Source organism: Nomascus leucogenys, chromosome 17, assembly GCF_006542625.1.
Source record: "Nomascus leucogenys isolate Asia chromosome 17, Asia_NLE_v1, whole genome shotgun sequence".
Classification (NCBI taxonomy): domain Eukaryota; kingdom Metazoa; phylum Chordata; class Mammalia; order Primates; family Hylobatidae; genus Nomascus; species Nomascus leucogenys.
This window is the reverse complement of record NC_044397.1, coordinates 3,010,380-3,029,626: the sequence shown is the minus strand read 5'-3', so window position 1 is coordinate 3,029,626 and position 19,247 is coordinate 3,010,380. Positions and strand designations below refer to the sequence as shown.

The 19,247-nt window shown below is 45.2% G+C and overlaps 1 protein-coding gene across 3 annotated transcripts in view; it reads left to right on the top strand.

Annotated features, from left to right (window-relative positions):
* Positions 1-19,247, top strand: part of KIF6 (kinesin family member 6) — a 376,916-nt gene that overhangs the window by 277,515 nt on the left and 80,154 nt on the right. For all 3 annotated transcript variants that reach the window (XM_030795951.1, XM_030795953.1, XM_030795952.1), the window contains 2 exons: positions 5,621-5,729; positions 16,771-16,826. In XM_030795951.1, the coding sequence (XP_030651811.1) occupies positions 5,621-5,729; positions 16,771-16,826 (165 nt within the window). The remainder of the gene's footprint in view (positions 1-5,620; positions 5,730-16,770; positions 16,827-19,247) is intronic.

The following is a 19,247-nucleotide window of genomic DNA, read 5'->3' as shown; positions in this document are numbered from 1 at the left end:
ATGGAACCAAAAAAAGAGCCAAAGCAATCCTAAGCAAAAAGAACAATTCTGGAGGAATCACATTACCCGTTTTCAAATTATACTAAAAGCTAAAATAACCAAAACAGCATGGTACTGGTACAGACCAATGGAACAGAATAGAGAATGCAGAAATAAAGCAAATGCTTACAACCAACTGATTTTTGACAATGCAGACAAAAACATACACTGGGGAAAGGACACTATATTTAATAAATGGTGCTTGGAAAATTGGATAGCCACATGTTGAAGAACAAAATTGGATCCCTATCTCTCACCATATACAAAGATTAACTCAAGATGGATTAAAGACTTAAATCTAAGACTTGAAGCCATAAAAATTCTAGAGAAGAAAAACCTAGGATAAACTCTTCTGAACATTGGACTAGGCAAAGAATTCATGACTAAGACCCTAAAAGCAAATGAAACAAAAACAAAAATAAATAAGTGGGACCTAATTAAACTAAAAAGCTTCTGCACAGAAAAATAAATAATCAACAGAGTAAACAGACAACCTACAGAATGAAAGAAAATATTTGCAAACTATGCATCTGACAAAGGAGTAATATCCAGAATCTACAAAGAACTGAAGCCAATCTGCAAGAAAAAAACAAATAATTCTATTAAAAAGTGGGAAAATGACATGAAGAGACATCCCTCAAAAAAAGATATAAAAATGGCCAGCAAACATGCAAGAATGCTCAACATCATTAATTATCAGGGAAATGCAAATTAAAACCACAATGAAATATCATCTTACCCCAGCCAGAAAGGCCATTAATAAAATGTCAAAAAACAATAGATGTTGGCACAGATGTGGTAAAAAGCGAATGCTTATACTCTGCTGGTGGGACTGTAAATTGATACAATTTCTATGGAAAACGCTATGGAAATTTCTCAAAGAACTAAAAAATCTACCACTTGATCCAGCAATGCCACTACTGAGTATCTCCCCAAAGGAAAACAAGTCACTATATAAAAAAGACACCTGGATGCATATGTTTATCACAGCACAATTTACAATTGCAAAGATACGAAATTAACACAAGTGTCCATGAACTGATGAATGGATAAAGAAAATGTGGTGTGGATTACTGCTCAGCCATAAAGAACAAAATAATGTGTTTTGCAGCAACTTGGATGGAACTGGAGGCCATTATCCTAAGTAAAGTAACTCGAGAACAGAAAACAAAATACCACATCTTCTCACTTATAAATGGGAGCTAAGCTATGGGTATGCAAATTTGTACAGAGTCGTATAATAGATATTGGAGCTCAAATGGGGGAGGTTCGGGGGTGAGGGATGAAAAACTACCTATTGGGTACAATGTACACTATTCAGGTGATGAGTGCACTAAAATCCTAGACTTCACCACTATACAATTCATCCATGTAACCAAAAACCACTTGTACCCCTAAAGCTATTGAAATAAAAAAATTTTTTTAAATACCTGCCCTCATGGAGCTTACAAATTCTAGAATTAATAATAAAACATATTAACAGATGAAGTAAACTATGCAGGTAGTAAAAAACATATGGTTCTGTTTTTCTGTGATATTGTAAAAATAAATCAACATTTTAGATAGAGAGGCACTAATAAGAGTATGATCTCATGGGTAAATCTACTATTAATATTACGAGGTCATTTCGAGCCCCACCACCTTGCCCTCTCTGTCAGGCCTGCTTTTCCTGGAAAAACTGATCTAAGAGCCAAAATGACTGCCTCTAAAAGCTGGGCATTTTTCACTCCTTTATAATCACTTATTTATCTAAGCCTCAGTTTCCTCATCTATAAAATGAACTTATTAGCAGAGATCATAGAGAAATTTAACTGAAATAATATGTAAGAAAGCGCATGATACTATCCTTGGTATAGAGTATATAAGAAATTCATTTTTTAATCACATAGAGATCATTTCTATTGGATGGCAGAGCCACCCATATTAATCAGGTTGCCTTTTTAATCCACACTCCATCTCTGCCCCCTCCACCTGGAATCTTCTTCCACATCTTTTCCACCTGGGAAATGCTGCTCCATCTTCAGGATCCTTCTGGATGAAGTTCACTTGCTCCCTCCTGCTTGCAGCCTTCTCCCACTCTCGCTGAGAGTCCCTGCCTCTCTCCCTCCCTCTCCTGCATGCTGGACACATACCTCTCTACAGCAAGCAGCAACCTCCACTGTAGATATTTGTTCACTTTTCTTGTTTTTGTTTTGTTTTGAGATGGAGTCGCGCCTTGTCGCCCAGGCTGAAGTGCAATGGCGCTATCTCGGCTCACTGCAACCTCTGCCTCCTGGGTTCAAGTGATTCTCCTGCCTCAGCCTCCCAAGTAGCTGGGATTACAGGTGCGTGCTGCCACGCCCAGCTAATTTTTTTTTTTTTTGTATTTTAGTAGAGATGGGTTTCACCATGTTGCCCAGGCTCATCTCGAACTCTTGAGCTCAGGTGAACCACCCACCTCAGCCTCCCAAAGTGCTAGGATTACAGTCGTGAGCCACTGCACCCTGCCATTTTTCATTTTTCTTTCTCCCTTACTGAACTTCGAATTCTTTAAATCAAGGATCAAAGCTTTAACGTTCAACTTTACATCTCTGTCACATGCCTAGCAGAATGCCTAATATAAATAAATACTTCTTGAGAGAATAAATAGATGATTGTCTCGTTAGCAAGGTGAGCTTTTAATCACCCTTTTTGCTTCTTTGCTCTTTCTCTTTCAAATGCATACAGTGCATGCTGAGGGACAGGAACTGCCATAGGAGAAAGAGCCTGTTTTCTAAATCCTCAGAGGGACGAGGAAGTGATTTCTTCAGTAAATAAAAGCTGTTCATTAACTTTGCAGCCGATCGCAAATTGGGGTGAGAAGTGGTATATTAGTGCAGTCCAAAGGAGCTGCGCGTGAGCTCTGAACAAGCAGAATGGGGATGGGCAAGGGTAGGGCCAGGCCGAGACCTGGGCTCACACATTGGAGCTGCCCGTGAGTCCTTCCCATGTGCCTCCCTCTGTGGACCTCAGCCTTGCTCCAAGTGGTGGCCTTGAAGTCTCTACAGGCATCCTGGCCTTGCCATGCCTCTTTGCCTTCCGGCTATGTTTCAGCCACCTCACCTTGGCCTCCCTGAGTGGACATTTGGCAAACCAGCTGACAAGGTTATAGCCATCATTCTGATGTCCTTCACCTGTGGTCACCACAATCAAAGAACTCCAACTCCAGAATACTTTGTCCGTGATAGAAGAAAAACCAATGTTATGTTCCTGATGATAAGCCCTTGGCACTTCAGGACCCCTAAGTGCCTTTTAAGCCACCAAGAGTATTAAATCCTTCCAGTGTACTTTATTCCATTGTAAGTCTTTGAAAGTTGGCGAAGCATGTAGAATATGTTATGCTGCTGGCCCCGAATTTCTTAGTAGGACCTTCAAGACTGTACCCAACGATCCCAAACTGCCTGCGCTTGTCTCCTCTGTGCCCTCCACATCCTATCTGCTCCCACCGCCCAGGCCCCAGTGCACCTCAGGGAAGGTGTGTTTCATGTTGTTTCGTGTTTTCATATTGTCATTTACTTTGGTGTTGTTGGTTGTTGGGAATATAGTTGGTCCCAGTGGGTTGCTCCGTGCATTGTAAGTTCTCCCAGGAGTGGCCGCCACAGTGCCGTGGGCTCTGGCGTGGTCCTTTCCACCCAGCTGTCAGTTCACACTGTCAGCTCTGCAGAGAAAGCAGAGCCTGGGAGGGAAGAGGCTGTGAACCCTTCTTCCCTGCAGCTTAAGCAAGCTTTCACTTCCCACCCCCACACCCCTTTCACCCACCACCCCCACACCTCTGTTGGTGGAAGGCTGCTCATCAGCTCCCCTGCGGGGGGCAATTTGGAGATCCCACAAGCAGGCTCCAGTGTGGTCTCTGTGGAGCTTTTCTCTTCCCATCTCCAGTCCAAAGTCTCATGCCCTCTACTGCCTGTTATTATTTTATTATGTAGCAAAAGGCATGCACTGTTAGAACTGGGTGCAGACCCGGACAGGGGAAAGGTATGGAATGAATCTGCTGGCTCCTGATGGGCTCTGCTGGTGAAACATAACCCCTGAATGTCTCTCATGCATCAGGGATCATCTTTCCGTGTCTCACACAAGCGGATTCCCAGGCCTACCCAATTCTAGAGTGTGCAAGGCAGATGTGGAGACAAAGCCGAGTCGTGCCCATTTGCTTCTGATCGGAAAAGGGTGGGGTGTCTTTGTGTGCCTCACCATTTAGACATTCTTCACGGTGCTATTTTTATCAACAGTAATCATTAAATTGGTGTCAGATGGGCTAGTCCAGTTACTCACCCTTAGGATGGGTGATGGGACTCAGAGAGTTTTTCCAGGCAAGGGGAGATGTGGTATGTGGCCCATACGAAAGCCTCTGCGGAACCCTTGTACTAAGAGTGAGCCTCACTCACCCTGGACTGTGTTCCCGCAGCAATGAGAGCAAGGCTCAGCACCACCCAGCTTCATTCTCAACCTGATTCGTTTAACAGATATATGTTGAGCACCTTCTAAATGCCAGACATTGATCAAGACACAAGGATTCACAAAACAAACAAACAAAATACCATTATCTCTACCCCCGAGAAGCTTACATTTCACCAGAAAGGATTGTCATGTGAAGTGGCAGTGTCCACTGGGCTGTGTGTATTATAGGTGTATTGATAAGGAACATGGTGGAAAGAGGGTTTGTTCTGCCCGGGCTTTGACGAAAGCTCCATGGAGGTAGAGTTACTGGAGGAAAACATGAGAAAAGGCCTCCCAGGCAAAGGAACAAGGGCAGAAGCATTAAAAAAAAATGGCTCTGTAGATGCATCCAAAATCCAGCGGTGAATTCAGCTCTCACTGAAGGGTCCCAGGCACACGTCTGCACTGACCCTCACTCTGGGAGGTGGGGAGGAGGAGAGCCTGGTGCTGGCTGTACTGACCGTGGGTTCCAGAAGTTGAACTCTGAGAACAGGGCTCAGCAGTGAGGGTTGGCCTTTGTTGGCAAAGGCGATACAGGATATTGAAGTTAGAGATGACCTAGGGACCCCTGCCATGGCCAGCTCATGGGTCTTGTGATTGAGAACCTAACTCCTGAAGAAGAGCTGAGATCCCCTCACCACAGGAAACAAGAATGAATTGTTACACAGAGACTAAGAGCAGAATTTTCTAGATGCTATCTTTCAGTTTGGATTATAATTCCTTTAACTAAATGCCTGGAAATGTAACAGAAAAACAAAATAGGGCATACCAGGGAGCAATGTGGTACTGAACGATGGTAAGAAAATGCATTTGCAGACCTCCTCGGCAATCCAGGGCTTGGCGCTCTGGTTTTCATTTCCTCCGAGCAGGCGTTCCAAACCCCGCCCCCCATGAGTCACATGGCTGTGCAGGCACAGTCCTGCGGGGTGCAGCGGATGGCACTGGAAGGGCCTCCTCAGCAGGTTGGTAGCCAGCTGGAAGAGCCTGGGGCCACCTGTCTGGTCAGAGTCTCTCTGCTGTGGGCCTCTTGGAGCCAGGGCTGGTTTTGTGGTCTGACTAAAGTGACAATGAAATTAATAGGATCCTGATGCTGTGACTGAGGCCATTTCCCTGTGTCTCCAAACAGGAATGAGAGAGGAAATGTCATTAGGATGCCAGGAGGCTTTTGAAATCTTCAAGAGGGACCACGCTGACAGCGTTACCATCGATGACAACAAACAGATTCTGAAACAGAGGTAAGGCTGTCTCAGAGAGCAGCTGGTCCTCCGAGGCTCAGCCAGGCCAGCCTAGAGGAGATTTGCTTACTCTGTCCTTCCTAATCTTCCCAACGTAACTATTACAAGAAAGGCATAATGTTTATTCAGTTTCACATTTAATTATGTCCAGCCTGGTACAATTCTCCTTCATGTGTGAGCCTCACCATCCCAGTACTACTGGGGTAAGCAACTTTAGGGCAGGGTCTGTTACTGACGGTATCGACATGATTTACAATTCTCACATTATACATTCATTCTCATCAGCCTGTACTCTGTCCATGTCTTACTGTTCCAAAGGAGGGGGAAAAAAGTCTATGGACCAAATTATATTCTTAGAACTGCAGGCACTCCAGCTGTTCTGGAGAGCAGTCCTGTCTTAGTCAAAGAAAATATGTGCACATCTTGTGACCCAGAAGCCTTTGGTGTCTTCTCCAGGCCAAAATCAGAGCAGGCAGGATTATCTGCTGACATGTTGTCAGATGGGGCTGTGCTCTGGACCCCTTCAAAAGAAGCTTACTTAGAGGTATATAATTTCTTTTAGCTAGTCTGTGAGGTATATGCATATCCTCAAACTGTAGCAAACAAACTCTATCAGATGTAGGGGTCTAGAGCTCAGAAGAAAGAGTGAACTCTCCTATGTCACATGGGACTCTGGATCCTAGCACACAGTAAGTTTTCAAGAACTACTTGTTGAATTAAAATGAGATCTGGGTTTGAGAATCATAGGACAACTCAGGAAGCCTAAGAAGTAGATGAGCTCTCAGGAGGACATGTGGCCATGCTGAGGCCTAAAGTGGGGAGCCATAAGGGAAAGGAGTTTGAAGGGAAGGTAGAGAGAAAGGAGGCCATGATGGAGACTGAGAAGAAGTAGAAAGAAGAGGGGGCAAACCAGCAGAAAATAATGTCCTGAGAGCCAAGTCAAGAGGAGAGCCGGCTCCGAGAAGAAACAGGCTGTCAGTAGTGTCAGATGCGACAGAGAAATAAGCAGGAGGGAACTGGGAAGTGCACAGAGATTTTGCAACTAGAAGGCCATTGGCTAGACTGCCAGGCATGGAGGAGTGAGTGAGAAGAAATGTCTTGCATTCAAAAAGTTGGTGATAGATGAAAAACATTTTTTTTTTTTTTTGAGACGGAGTCTCGCTCTGTTGCCCAGCCTGGAGTGCAGTGGTGTGATCTTGGCTCACTGCAACCTCCACCTCCCAGGTTGAAGTGATTCTCCTGCCTCAGCCTCCCGAGTAGCTGAGACTACAGGCACCCGCCACCACACCTGGCTAATTCTTTGTATTTTTAGTAGAGATGGGGTTTCACCATGTTAGCCAGGATGGTCTTGATCTGCTGACCTCATGATCCACCCACCTTGGCCTCCCAAAGTGCTGGGATTACAGGCATGAGCCACTGCACCTGGCCAAAAAACATTTTTAAAAAGAACTAAGAGAGGTAGCTTAAGTAGAAGGGAAGTTGGTTTCAGGATGGGAAAGAATTGGCTAATATTATAGACCACAGAATAGGCCGATGGTAAGAGAGAGGTAGAGAAACAACAGGAAAAGCTGACACAGCGAGGCTCCTGGAAGACAGGAAGGTAGGGAATAAAAGCTCAGTGGAGGTTAGCCCTGGAAGGGAGCAAGAATGGAAAAACAAATCAAGATGGGGCTGACATTGGCACATTGAGAAGAGGAGAGAGAAAATTAAAGATGACCTCAGTTTTGTCTGTGAAGAAGAAGTTGAGGTAGAATAGGAGACTTGAGGGTGATGATGAAGGTTTAATACAGCAGCCACAGGGAATGGGAAAGAAGGTAGACCCGGAAGAAGGAAAAAGAAAGGCAAACAGAAAAGCAAACTGCAATGAGGGTCGAAGGCCCAGCCTAGACTATCATCCTGGCTTTTACACTTTACCAGAAGGCAGATCTCAGCTCATTCAGGAATCCAGTGAAGGGAGTGGGAGTATATGGCTCTGTCTATGGATGGCAGTCCAGCCCTTCCTAGTCAGAAGAACTACTTGCTTCCCACTGTGACCCAGCAATTCCTCTTCTGGGTATATTTCCCAAGAAGTTCTCATGCAGGTTTATAAGGGGACATACTCCAGGCTGCTGTGAGCAGCCTTGGCTATTCATGGCCAAGAAGAGTTGGAAACGTGCTGAGTATCCATCACTGGGGAAGTAGACAGGTAGAATAATGCCGATGCCCCATGAAGCAGGATGCAGCAGGTGGGAGTCATGGATTAGATGTATGCATACCAATTAACATAGATCTTAAAAGCATAGCGCTGAGTAAGAGCACATCATTCAGATAAATTACAAATAGATCCACAGAAAGCAAAGAAAAACATGCAAACAAAAAGATATGCTTTAGCAAAAAGGTATACTTTATGAGTCCCTGGTATACTTTATGAGTCCCAGATATACTTTAGCATACTTTACCCACAAGAATGGGAGCAGGGCATGGGGATAAAAAGGAATGAATGAGTAAATGAATAAAACAAGGGGTTAGGGGAGAAAATAAAGTGAATCCAGTGAAGCTGAGGACTGTCTCCCTAGAAAGGGGGACATATGCACATCTGCACAAATTTTAGCCTGTAAATGCAAGGGTTTCACAAGCCTTCTAATGCTTATCCATGTTGTAAGCCATGAATTTTTAATATGGCTAGTTGGATGTGTTGGGGCAGGATACCTAGTCTGTCTGAAGATAAGCATGTCAAGCTAGCTGCCTCATCCAAAAGACTTCCAAAGAGCCTGCAGCCATGTCTATACGAGAGGCTTCTTAGCTTACACCAGGGACTCGTCACTGGCTTCATATTAAAACAACCCACAGAGCTTTTAAAAGCTACCAAAGCCTGGCCCTGACTCCCCAGATATTCTAATTAAATTAGGTGCAACCTGAGCATCTCTTTTTAAAAAGCAGATTCCAGTAGCAAGTAGATTTGAAAACCACTGGCTTAGACAGTGTCCAGAAACCATGGGATCCAGAATCTCTAAGGTAAGATCCCCCAAACACTACAGGTTAAAAAAAAAAAATTACCAAGTGATTCTTACACGTGCTCAAGTCAAAGAACCACTGACTTAGGGAGAACATAGCACTTCATCTTTCTTATTCTAAAGTTGGCATTGTTTCTGGTTCTGGTTTGTAACCTGAGTTTAGGTCTATTTTCAGCAGGGATTTGGGTCGGGGGTGAGTGGGATGAGGATGTTGTGGTCTTCCAAAGCCTTCTAATATAGAGCTCACGTAACTCTGTACAGTAGAGTTCTGACAACCCACGTGACAAATGTGCTTTTGAGTTTAAACATACCTAAGTGATGCAGGATGGGCTGGCAATACCGATGATCCCATCTTCCTTGTGGCCATAGTGCAAGGGAACTAATAAAACTCACACAAGCTTTCCTCTGAAAAGAGGTTTTCCCAGCAGTAAATCAGTCTTTTTAAATCAAATGAAAAGTCAGGAGACCAGCCCATATTTTTTGAAAAATTTCTGTATCTGTTTAATGTTCCTGTAATACTAACCATTAAAGGACTATTTGGTATAGGGGATGTAACCCAGAACCTACCCCTTTCTTAGGATTGGAGCTCTTATTTGCATTGATGGAGAGTATTGAATTATTAGATATTACGTGTTCATAACTGCTTAAGGAAGGGGAATAAGAAAAATGTTCTTGTATGAAAACAAATAACTGCATAAGCAGGGTTTCAATAACAGACATCAAAGGAAGGCCTCACAGATGCTCATAGGGTAACTTCCATGCCACCCTTACTTTAGGAAATGCTCTTCCAGTAACCCGGGCCCCTTCCACACATTTGCTTCCATTCCCTCTAGTGACAGGAAGGCCTCATGTGGCCCAACTGTGGGAAGACGGGCAGTTCTGGGAATACAGACACAGACCGGAGGGGGTTGACTCAGGGTAAAATTCAGTGATGGCTTCCTGCCTCATCTCTAAGCATCAGCTTCCCAATAGACCTCAGCAACCAGGAGCCACCAGGCTGGACTCCCATTTCACCCCAAACTTCTCACATCAGACTAATTCTGTGGTCTGACCATGCTGGTGTTGGGACATTATGTTGGCAAAGTGCCACTAAATAGGGGCTGGAACTAATTGCCCCCACAAAAAAGCCCTGAATGAGTTCAGCCTCTCTACCCCATAGCAAGTAGGTTCTAAGCACAAATGTAGGGATTATTGGTGACCCACAATCTCTTCTGACTCTTTCAGCCCTGCCCCAGAGTATAAGAATTGATTTAGAGTTACAGGAGGGGACAGTGAGTGGTTCCCCCATCCCCTTCATTCCACGTTACTTTTTTTGGAAGAGACAGAGTCTCACTCTGTCGCCCAAGCTGGAGTGCAGTGGTGTGATCATGGCTTACTGCAGCCTCAACCTCCCAGATTCAAGTGATCCTCCTGCCTCAGCCTCCCGAGTAGCTGGGACTACAGATGCATGCCACCACGCCTGACTAATTTTACCTTTTGTAGAGATGAGGTCCCTCTATGTTGCCAAAGGTGGTCTCGAACTCCTGGGCTCAAATGATCCTCCCCCGTCCCTGGGCCTCCCAAAGTGCTGGGATTACAGGTGTAAGCCAATGCACTCAGCCCCATGTCCCTTAATAGAAAGGTTTTTCTTCCCCTTTCTCCTGCACCCTTTGCTGCGCTCATGGCGGATTTCTAGCATCTCTAAGCTCTGGTCCCCAGTCTGAGGAAGTTGTGCTGCCTGTATGTGACAAGAGAAATAAGATGTTGGCACATGAATAGGGTGTTCGCCCTTCGGTGAACTAGAGCATGTGAGCCAATTCTTAAGCAGGATTTTTCAGCAGAGAACGATTGCAATTCACAATCACAGTTTTCCAGGCATGACTCATCCCTATAGTATACAATAATATGAAGAGAGGCTGGAAACCCCATGCTTGGCAAATACCAGTGCCCAGGCACTGCAAGCTAACTTTCTTTTGTGGCAGATTTTTCATACAAACTGAATCCATCAGTCTCAGAGTCCCATTCAATAACAAAAGAAGAAATAAATGGGGAGATTAACTGCTATTGGAAATGAAGGTGTCAAAAATGTAAACTAAACAAAGCAAAGCACCCCTTCACTCAGCTGGATCCCTCTGACATAGAATCAAACAGCCATCTAAAACCAACAGGAAAACCGGACCGAGGGCGGCACCATCAGGAGGTAACTCCCATGGCGAGGAGGAGTTTCCTGGCTCCCATTAGACTTTCATTTTAACTCTTATGATTTTTCCTTTTTTAAATTTTTGTATTTACATCTTTTCTGCTGAACCAAAATGATAAACTCTGAGAGCAGAGATTAGATTAGAATCTTCTCAGCCTCTCCACAATTTTAAAAGCAGTGCTGGCCACAGGAAAAAAAAAAAAGGTACTCAAAAACACTTTTTTAGTTTGTGAATGACAATTTGAAATTGACTTTGAGAAATCTCGGCAGCCAAGAAAATGGCTGGAGAAGACTTTACAGCTTCCGAGAAGTAGGAGGATGCAGCAGGCTTCTGGAGTGTCAGGGGAGGAGCTGATCAACTGGAGGTGAGAGGGAGGCCATAGCAGGAGAGATGAAACAGAAAAGGAATACTAGCATTTTTTAAAAAGCATAAGGGGAACAAAGGGTGAATCTTCATCACAATAAAGTAGAGGCAGCCAGGGTACAAGGTATAAGTTTATGGAGGCAAAAATGGCAAAATATAGACCCAGTCTTCTGTCCTCCTCTCTGACAGGGAAGGGTATTTGAGGTTCACTCTATGAAAAAGCAACATATTAAGTTAGTTGTTCTAGACAAGAAAAGTAGGAAAGATATGATAGGAACCCTTTGCCCTCAAACACCTATTGGCCCACCATTCTCAGGAAGCAATCTCAGCTGGCATGCCAGGGCATCTGGGTGCAGAGGCTCTTGGGGACTGAGTGGCTGATGAACACCAGCCCCTCTATTTGGCCCATGGGTAAAAGCAGCCACTGCCTATGATCCCTAGTGAATGGTGTGTGGGGCAGAGCCAGCTGCTTCCCCAGTCATGATGAGTATCTCCGCCTGACACACGCCACAGCAGGATGGGATTCTTTCTGGAACTGATCTTGGAAGTTAACATCAGATTCTCCCTCAGTTCCCCCATCCTTTTTATTCCCATTGAAGATGAGGAACTCAGCAACCATCTTGAGTGTCCTTCACCATTGCCATGCAGAGATCCCTTCTAATCCTTCGGTTTGCTGAGACAAACTATTATCCGTGGTTACTGCTTCCAACACACATTCCCACCTCACAGTCCATCACATTCCCTACGGGGGGTTCCTACACTGCCAGGCCACGGTCGTAATGAATTTATGACACACAAAACATATTTGCATGCATGCTCTTTCCACATCAAGCCAGCCCTGACAGGCATCTCATTCTAATCCCAGAAATGAAGAGCCTGAGACCCAGTTGCTAAGAGGTGAGGTAGGCATTTGGTCCTTCTCCGACTTCCAGTCCAGTGCTCTTCACTTGTGCACTTTGCCTTGGCACACACACTTGCTCACATGCTTATCTTCTTTTATTCTACAAATATTGATGGAATGCTTACTAGGTGCAAGCCCCTGTTCTAAGCCCCAGAGATAAGAGTGAATTAAGCAGATGTGATTGCTGTCCTCATGGAGCTTATCATATTGAAAGGGAAACAAACAAGTAAACAGGCAATTCACATATAGTATGCCATCTGCCTATGATGGCAGAAGTGCAGGGTGCTGGGGAGCACCTGGGAGTGTCATGCATTGTAGTTCTGCACAGTCCTGGAGAGCTATCCAGAGGAGGAGACATCACTGTGGAAACTGAGGGGTTAGGCAGAAATTAGTCAGAGGAAAAGACAGGCTCCAAGTAAAGGGGACATCCCCAAGATGAGAGACAGTGTGACACTTGATGAAATTGAGATTCAGGCCTTCCTGGGAAGGTGGTGGGGGATGGAAGAGAAGAAGCTGGAGAAGTCAGCAGGAGCCAGAGCATGAAGAGTCTACTTCACCCTGTTAGGGAATTTGGACTTTCTCCCGAGGTCACTGGGGAGCACTTGAGGAGTTTTGAGCAGGGGAGTAACAGGACTAGGTTTGCAATAAGAAGAATCACTCAGGATAAAATGTGGGGACTAGTCTGCGGACAGGCAGTGCAAATGCAGGGGAAGGAGCAAGCAGTGGTTGCAATAATCTGGGAGAGAGATGGCAGCGTTCTGCTCTCAGGCAGTTGGAGCTAAGTGGAATGCTCTGATAGATATTGAGGATGGAGAATGGCTGAGACTCCAGGGTTGAGGGAAGGCGCTAATGAAGAGAGGGGCAAAGGGCGGTGTGCAGGTTACTGACATGAGCCATCCGTAAGTGATGGTGCCGTGCGTTGAGACAGAAACAACAGGAAGAAGAGGGGAGGTGTTCAGGGCAGGCGATTAGTTCTTTTTGGGTATAGTTGATTTTAGTTATCTTCAAGGTATCAAACAGGCTGTTGGATACCTGAGTCAGGAACTAAAGCAAGGCTGAGGTGGAGATTTGAGAGATGACAGTTGAGATAGCCAAGGAGATGCTGGCATAAAGGGAATGCCTATAGGGAGCAGGGAAAATGAGGAGTGGGCCTAGGACAAAATCCTGTGGATTATCAACATTCAAGGAACAGGCTGCAGAACACATCAGCAAAGGAGACTGAGAAGGAGGTGCCAGAGAGAGGGGGAAAAAGACAGAAGAGTCGGGGCCCTTGGAAGCCAATGACAGAGCATTTCCCCAGGGTCTGCAAGTACCTGCCTGGCACACAGTGGGGGCCATAGATGAGGAGGGCTGGGTGTTACGGGAAGCCAGGCTAGTAGAACACCAGAGCATTGCATTCCTTCTCCCTTCCAAGCCCAGCCCCTGCCCCTGCACAGGATTTTGTGTGCAGGTGACACGGCAGCCTGCCTGCATCCACACTGGAACTGCACCCAGCTACGTTACACTCCCCAAAGCCAGCCACACAACTAACGACGCCCTAATAGGAATGCTTTGGCACCAGTAGAAAGAAACCCTCGGGCGCTCATCAGTGGTCCTGGCTGAGTTACACAACCTCCCTGTCCCTCCTCAAGGTGCAGCCTCATCAGCATAGCAGTGAGCAGCACCTTAGGATATTGTACAAGGGTGCAATGTACCCTTGGCCAGAAGTTGGCTCCCTGAGCCATCTTATGGATGAGGATGTACCTTTTAGAAAATCAGGAGGCAGGAAACGCCCCCTGGTGAAGTTTAGGTGAGCAGAATTCAGATGGAGGGGCAGGAGGAAAGGGAGCAAGTGAGGAGGGAGAGAGACTGGGGCTGGCTGGAGAGGCGTGGAGATGCAGGTGGGCCAGAAAGAACGTGGCAGCACTGATGGGGTCACCCTCTTTCTCGCATCTCTCCTAACCGAGTTCTTAGCCTTCTCATCTCTCCCATCTCCTTTGACACTTGCTCTTTCCCTCTCCACACTCAGGGTTGGGCCTTTCAGAGTTGGTCTTGACAACCAGGGATCAGGAACACATGTGGGTGGGGTGGCCTGGAGTGGTGACAACTTCCAGAGTGACGGGAAAATGGTCTCATGAAGACTGCACAGCCCTCAGACCACACCTCTCTAGTGGGAAAGCCCTTTTTAGCTCAGGACTGGGCTGCAACAGAGAGACAGGAACAGCTCGTGGCTTTCCCCACAGTTTCTGCCAGCTCTGGAGCAGGGCGGCTCTTTGGAGAGAGTTGACCACAGCACTCAGCGGCTCCCACTGCCAGGCCCCCCAGACACATCTGGGCACCGCCAAGGCTGGGGGACCCCATCCCAGGCCTGTCAGGGCTTCTCTGGGCAGCACTGCAGTGGAAAGTCCCTCTTCTGCATATGTTACCTTCCTTTTCTGTCTGTACTCTGGTTTCCTCCAGCATTGATGTGAATTTCAGTGTGAATTTCAGCAGTTTTGCATCCTTGCTCTTGTATTTTCCTTATTCCAAAGAGTCTGAAGCTTCCAGAAGCCTATGGAACAGGAAATGGGAGGAGTCACTCGTTGAGCAACATGTGACTGTCAGATCCTATAAATCCTAGGTACTGGGGATGGACAGAGTAGTGATGAAATGGTCGTAGGCCCTCCCTTGGCAGAATGGAGAGTTGAAGATGGTCCTCATCTTCCGAATGGCCTGCAGCAAATGTCGCCTTATGCCTGCCCAGCAGCAGAGGCCATATGAGCCCACAGAGCCCAGCACAGTGACCTGTGCATCATGTAAATGTCTGAATTGCATCAAGTGGAACTGTACTTCTCCCTGGAAGGTGACAGGCCATCGCTGAGGAGAGGACATACATAATCTACGATGAGCCTGAACAGCCTTAATAAGGGAGCCAGGGGCAGAGTCCCAAGAAGCTAACACTGAGAAAAAGTTTAGTCCCCTTCCCTGGAAACCTCCTGTCCACAGTCCCTGGCCAAGCAGACAGATTTGGAAAATAGCAATGACATAATTCACACTTCTTTTCCATCCAACACAGAGCCGTTGTGGCACTCTGGCCTTTGCTTATGTTGTTCCCCTGCCTGGAATGCCCTCCTCTGTTCACATCCTCCAACACAATCCCAGGCAACTAAAGTGTTCAAGGATGAAACAATAGGATATCTGGGATTTGCCGGGATATTAGAGACAGGGAAGTGAGAAGAGAAGAGCGGGGAGGAGGAGGGGAAACAGTTGAAATAAAACTGGACAATTAATAAAATGTGATACTGAGTATGTTAGGGTTCATTCTACTATTCTGTGTATATTTGGAAATTTTCATAATAAAACATTTTCTAAAAACTCCTGTGGATCCACAAAACCCAGGTCACTCCCACCTTGTACGTGAAGCTTTCCTGACAGCTCCCCACTCACTCGTGGACAGGCCACTCCCTAGTCAAACTCTAATGGCGTGACTAGCACCCGCCAAGGCACAGTCATTTAATTCAGCCATGTATTAGGTGCTTGCTTTCACAGGCTTTCAATTGTCTCTTTAACTTCATGGCAGAAAGGAGAGGAGGGAAAGCAACTAACATTTCATGAGGGCCCACTATGTGTAAGGACTGAACTACATGTTCTCACATAGGCTCTGTCCTGTCTGCTTCTCTAGCAGAAAGTTGGCTCATCGTGGGTGTCTCATAAACATAGGCCAGAAACATAAAAGAATCACTCACTAAACATTAGCACAACAACCTGGTAGACTAGCATGAAGCCATCAAAGGCATGCATCTCATAATATAGGGAAGGACTTATGTTATAATGCTAAGTGAAAAAAAAAAATCAGGGCACAAAACCATATCTGTAGTATGATCCCAACCCTATAAAAACTGGCTCTATAAAACATGGGGTGGATACGTGTATCAAATGTGCTTATTTCTGGGTAGAGGAGTACTTGAGAATTTTTTTTCTTGTTTTTATATTTTCAAAATCTGGCTTAGTAATGGTATATAACAGGAATCAGCAAACTTCCTCTATAAAGGGCCAGGTAGAAAATATTTTCAGCGCTGTAGGCCACGCAGTCTCTGTCACATCTAGTTGGCTCTGTCTTGTAGCGTGAAAGCAGCCACAGACAATGCGTCAGTGAATAGGGGTGGCGGTGTTCCAGGGCAACTTTATTTACAGAAACAGGCAGCAGGCTGAATTTGTCTCATAACCAGCCATAGTTTTACAACCTCCGATATATTATTTTATAATCAGAAAAAAGTTACGTAAGTATATATTCTTTGGTTATAAGATCTTGGTATCATAATCAATAGAACACAGCACAGAAACCTTACAGCCAGGCTTTATTCTGATATCTTTGCATCATGAAATAATATAAATTAAAAGTCATAAATGAGAGACTATGAGAATACAAATTCTGTGCTGGATAGAGTAAAAATTAACAATACCTATAATTAATACCAATTTTCTCTCTATTTTTAAGCCTAATATATTTTACTTATTTAGATTTGTCTTTTGTGTCTTTCAATGAAGTTTCATCATATTTTAGTGACCTCTAAGAAATCTATTATTTTTAAAACATCTTGTAGGATGAACAGAAAAACTGCAATTTTCATTTTTTTCCCCTCCAGATTTTCTGAAGCCAAGGCCCTGGGAGAAAGTATAAATGAAGCAAGAAGTAAAATTGGTAAGCAGATGATATTCTGTGAGCCTCTTTCAGAAACCATTTTCCTGGTGAAAATCAGGTCATGATGTGCCTCCAAATGGCCATGAAGCCCAGTTTCAGGACAGCCCCTGCCAAGGAAGCTACTTTGAGAGCCTTCCCTAGGAAGTATGTGAGCCCTCCCACCACCCAGCAGGAAAAGCACTTTCTTTGGTGTAGAACTTGAACTTTTCATCCTCAGGCAGACCTGAGCTCCAGCATCCCAATCAGAGAGTTGTGCTTTTCCCTGGTGTTTTTCAGCAGTAGCTCAGCTAATCATAACTTCACGGTTACAGTGAGACGTCATTTGGTATTTCAAGTATGGTGAAACACTCTTACACCTCCCAAAGCTTCTACTTAGCATAATTGGCACAGGTACGATATTTTAGCATCATTCAGTAAGCCGGTAGGAGGATAAGAAGCAAAAACAAGCCATCGTGCCTTCCCAGGGTGGAGGCTGCCACGGAGGGCTCCCCCTTAGGTGAGTACCCCTGCAAAGGTGAAGTTAAGGCAAGAGGCAACTCAGTAAAATGTGCCTCAAATTCTCTTTTTTTTTTTTTTTTTTTTTTTTGAGACAGAGTCTCACTCTGTTGCCCAGGCTGGAGTGCAGTGGTGTGATCTCAGCTCACTGCAACCTCCACCTCCCAGGTCCAAGTGATTCTCCTGCCTCAGCTTCCCATGTAACTGGGACTATAGGTGCATGCCATCACACCCAGCTAATTTTTGTGATTTTAGTAGAGATGGGGTTTCACCACGTTGGCTAGGCTGGTCTCAAACTCCTGACCTCAAGTGATGCACCCACCTCGGCCTCCCAAAGTGCTGGGATTACAGGTGGTGAGCCATCACACCCAGCCTCAAATCCTTTTAAAAGTAAGAGGACAATGTTTTTTTCATCCCAAACTAAAAGATACCACAGAGACCCATCTCCCAGGCCCAGGGCGGCTTCACAGAGGCGATCCCTGTGCCTCACCTCTGTGCTGGGGAAGGCAGCAGTTACCGGCTCACAGCTGGCCCGCTGGGTCTCTCTTACTACCCCCTTTTCTCCGCCTACAAGTGAGGACAGGACAGAAGCCACTGTGAGTGCCCCCTTTAATTTTTCTAACAGAATATAAAAATCACGATAGCCTCAGTTTGTCTCAGTCGGTAAACAGGAGCCCCACAGTCCCCTCTGTGGCCTGAGACAGAAGGGGCTGAGGCAGCCAGACCCAGAGCCACGCCCAACAGCCACACTCAGAATCCTTGTGTCTCAGGGGTTCTTGACCTAAGGTCCAGGATCTTGATAGAAGAGAAATGCCCCTGTATTTTTACTAACCTCTAACTGAAATTTAGTACCACTTCAATGATGAACCCAGTGGAAGTCAGGCTTTCATGTCACACCACAGAGGGGCAGACGTTGTAAAATATCTTTTGTGCTATCAGTACAAAATTACAGTGGTTATTAGACTCACCATTAGATCTTTTTATTTAATACATTTATATAAAAGTACATAGATATTTCTGTATCGCAAAAGGTTTTACAATTTTGATAACTATTTCAATATGATTGGTTTATCTTAAAAGCCTGTATATTTTACTTTATGCACCAAATTATTATCCTGAGAAGGGGTCCATAAGGTCATCAGACTGCCAGAAGATCGCTGGTACAAAAAAAGATTTCAAACTCCTTTCTTGACCTGGATTCCTGAACATCCTAAAACTGCATGAGAAAAACTGGGAGTTAGGAATGTTTGTATTTTTCTGAAGATAATGTCCATCCATAGCTTATCTGATTCTCAGAGGGTCCAGTCACCCACACCAATAAGGAAATTGATTCTAGGCTGATCTCCTTCAGGTGGGAAGGCAGACACTCTGCTGGGGGGCAGCCCAGTCCCAGACAGCGGGCAATGATAGTCTACTTGGCTTGAAGGGGAGAAGGAGGGGAAAGAGGAAGCTGACTTTAGTGGAGTCAGGGCCAATTCGTCAGCATCCTCTTACCTCAAGGGACCCAGTGGTCTGTTTTCATCCTTGGAGGGATAAGAGAGAAGACCTTTTATAAACTGCTTCTCCCTAAGAAATAATATAAAGTTTTGCTCTTAGAAAATATCTTACTCTGTAAACCAAAATAAAACCATTCCAACATTAATGAAATAGACTAATGATGGAAGGTGCCAACTGACTATACTAATATACTTAGTTTTTCACTCTAAGTACAATGGAAATAACTACAAATTCCCCATCACCGTGGTGCAATCATGTACGTTGGTGGAGCAAGTTTGCCACATTCTGAAGATTAGGCAGGTTGGGGGCCGCCTTAAAAGCTGCACAGGTGTTTCCTGCCCAAGAGCCAAGGGCCGACCAACTGAGGGCTGTCATTGATCTGCCCAGAGACGGTGTCTGCTTATCATTCATGCTCAAAGGGCCCAGATA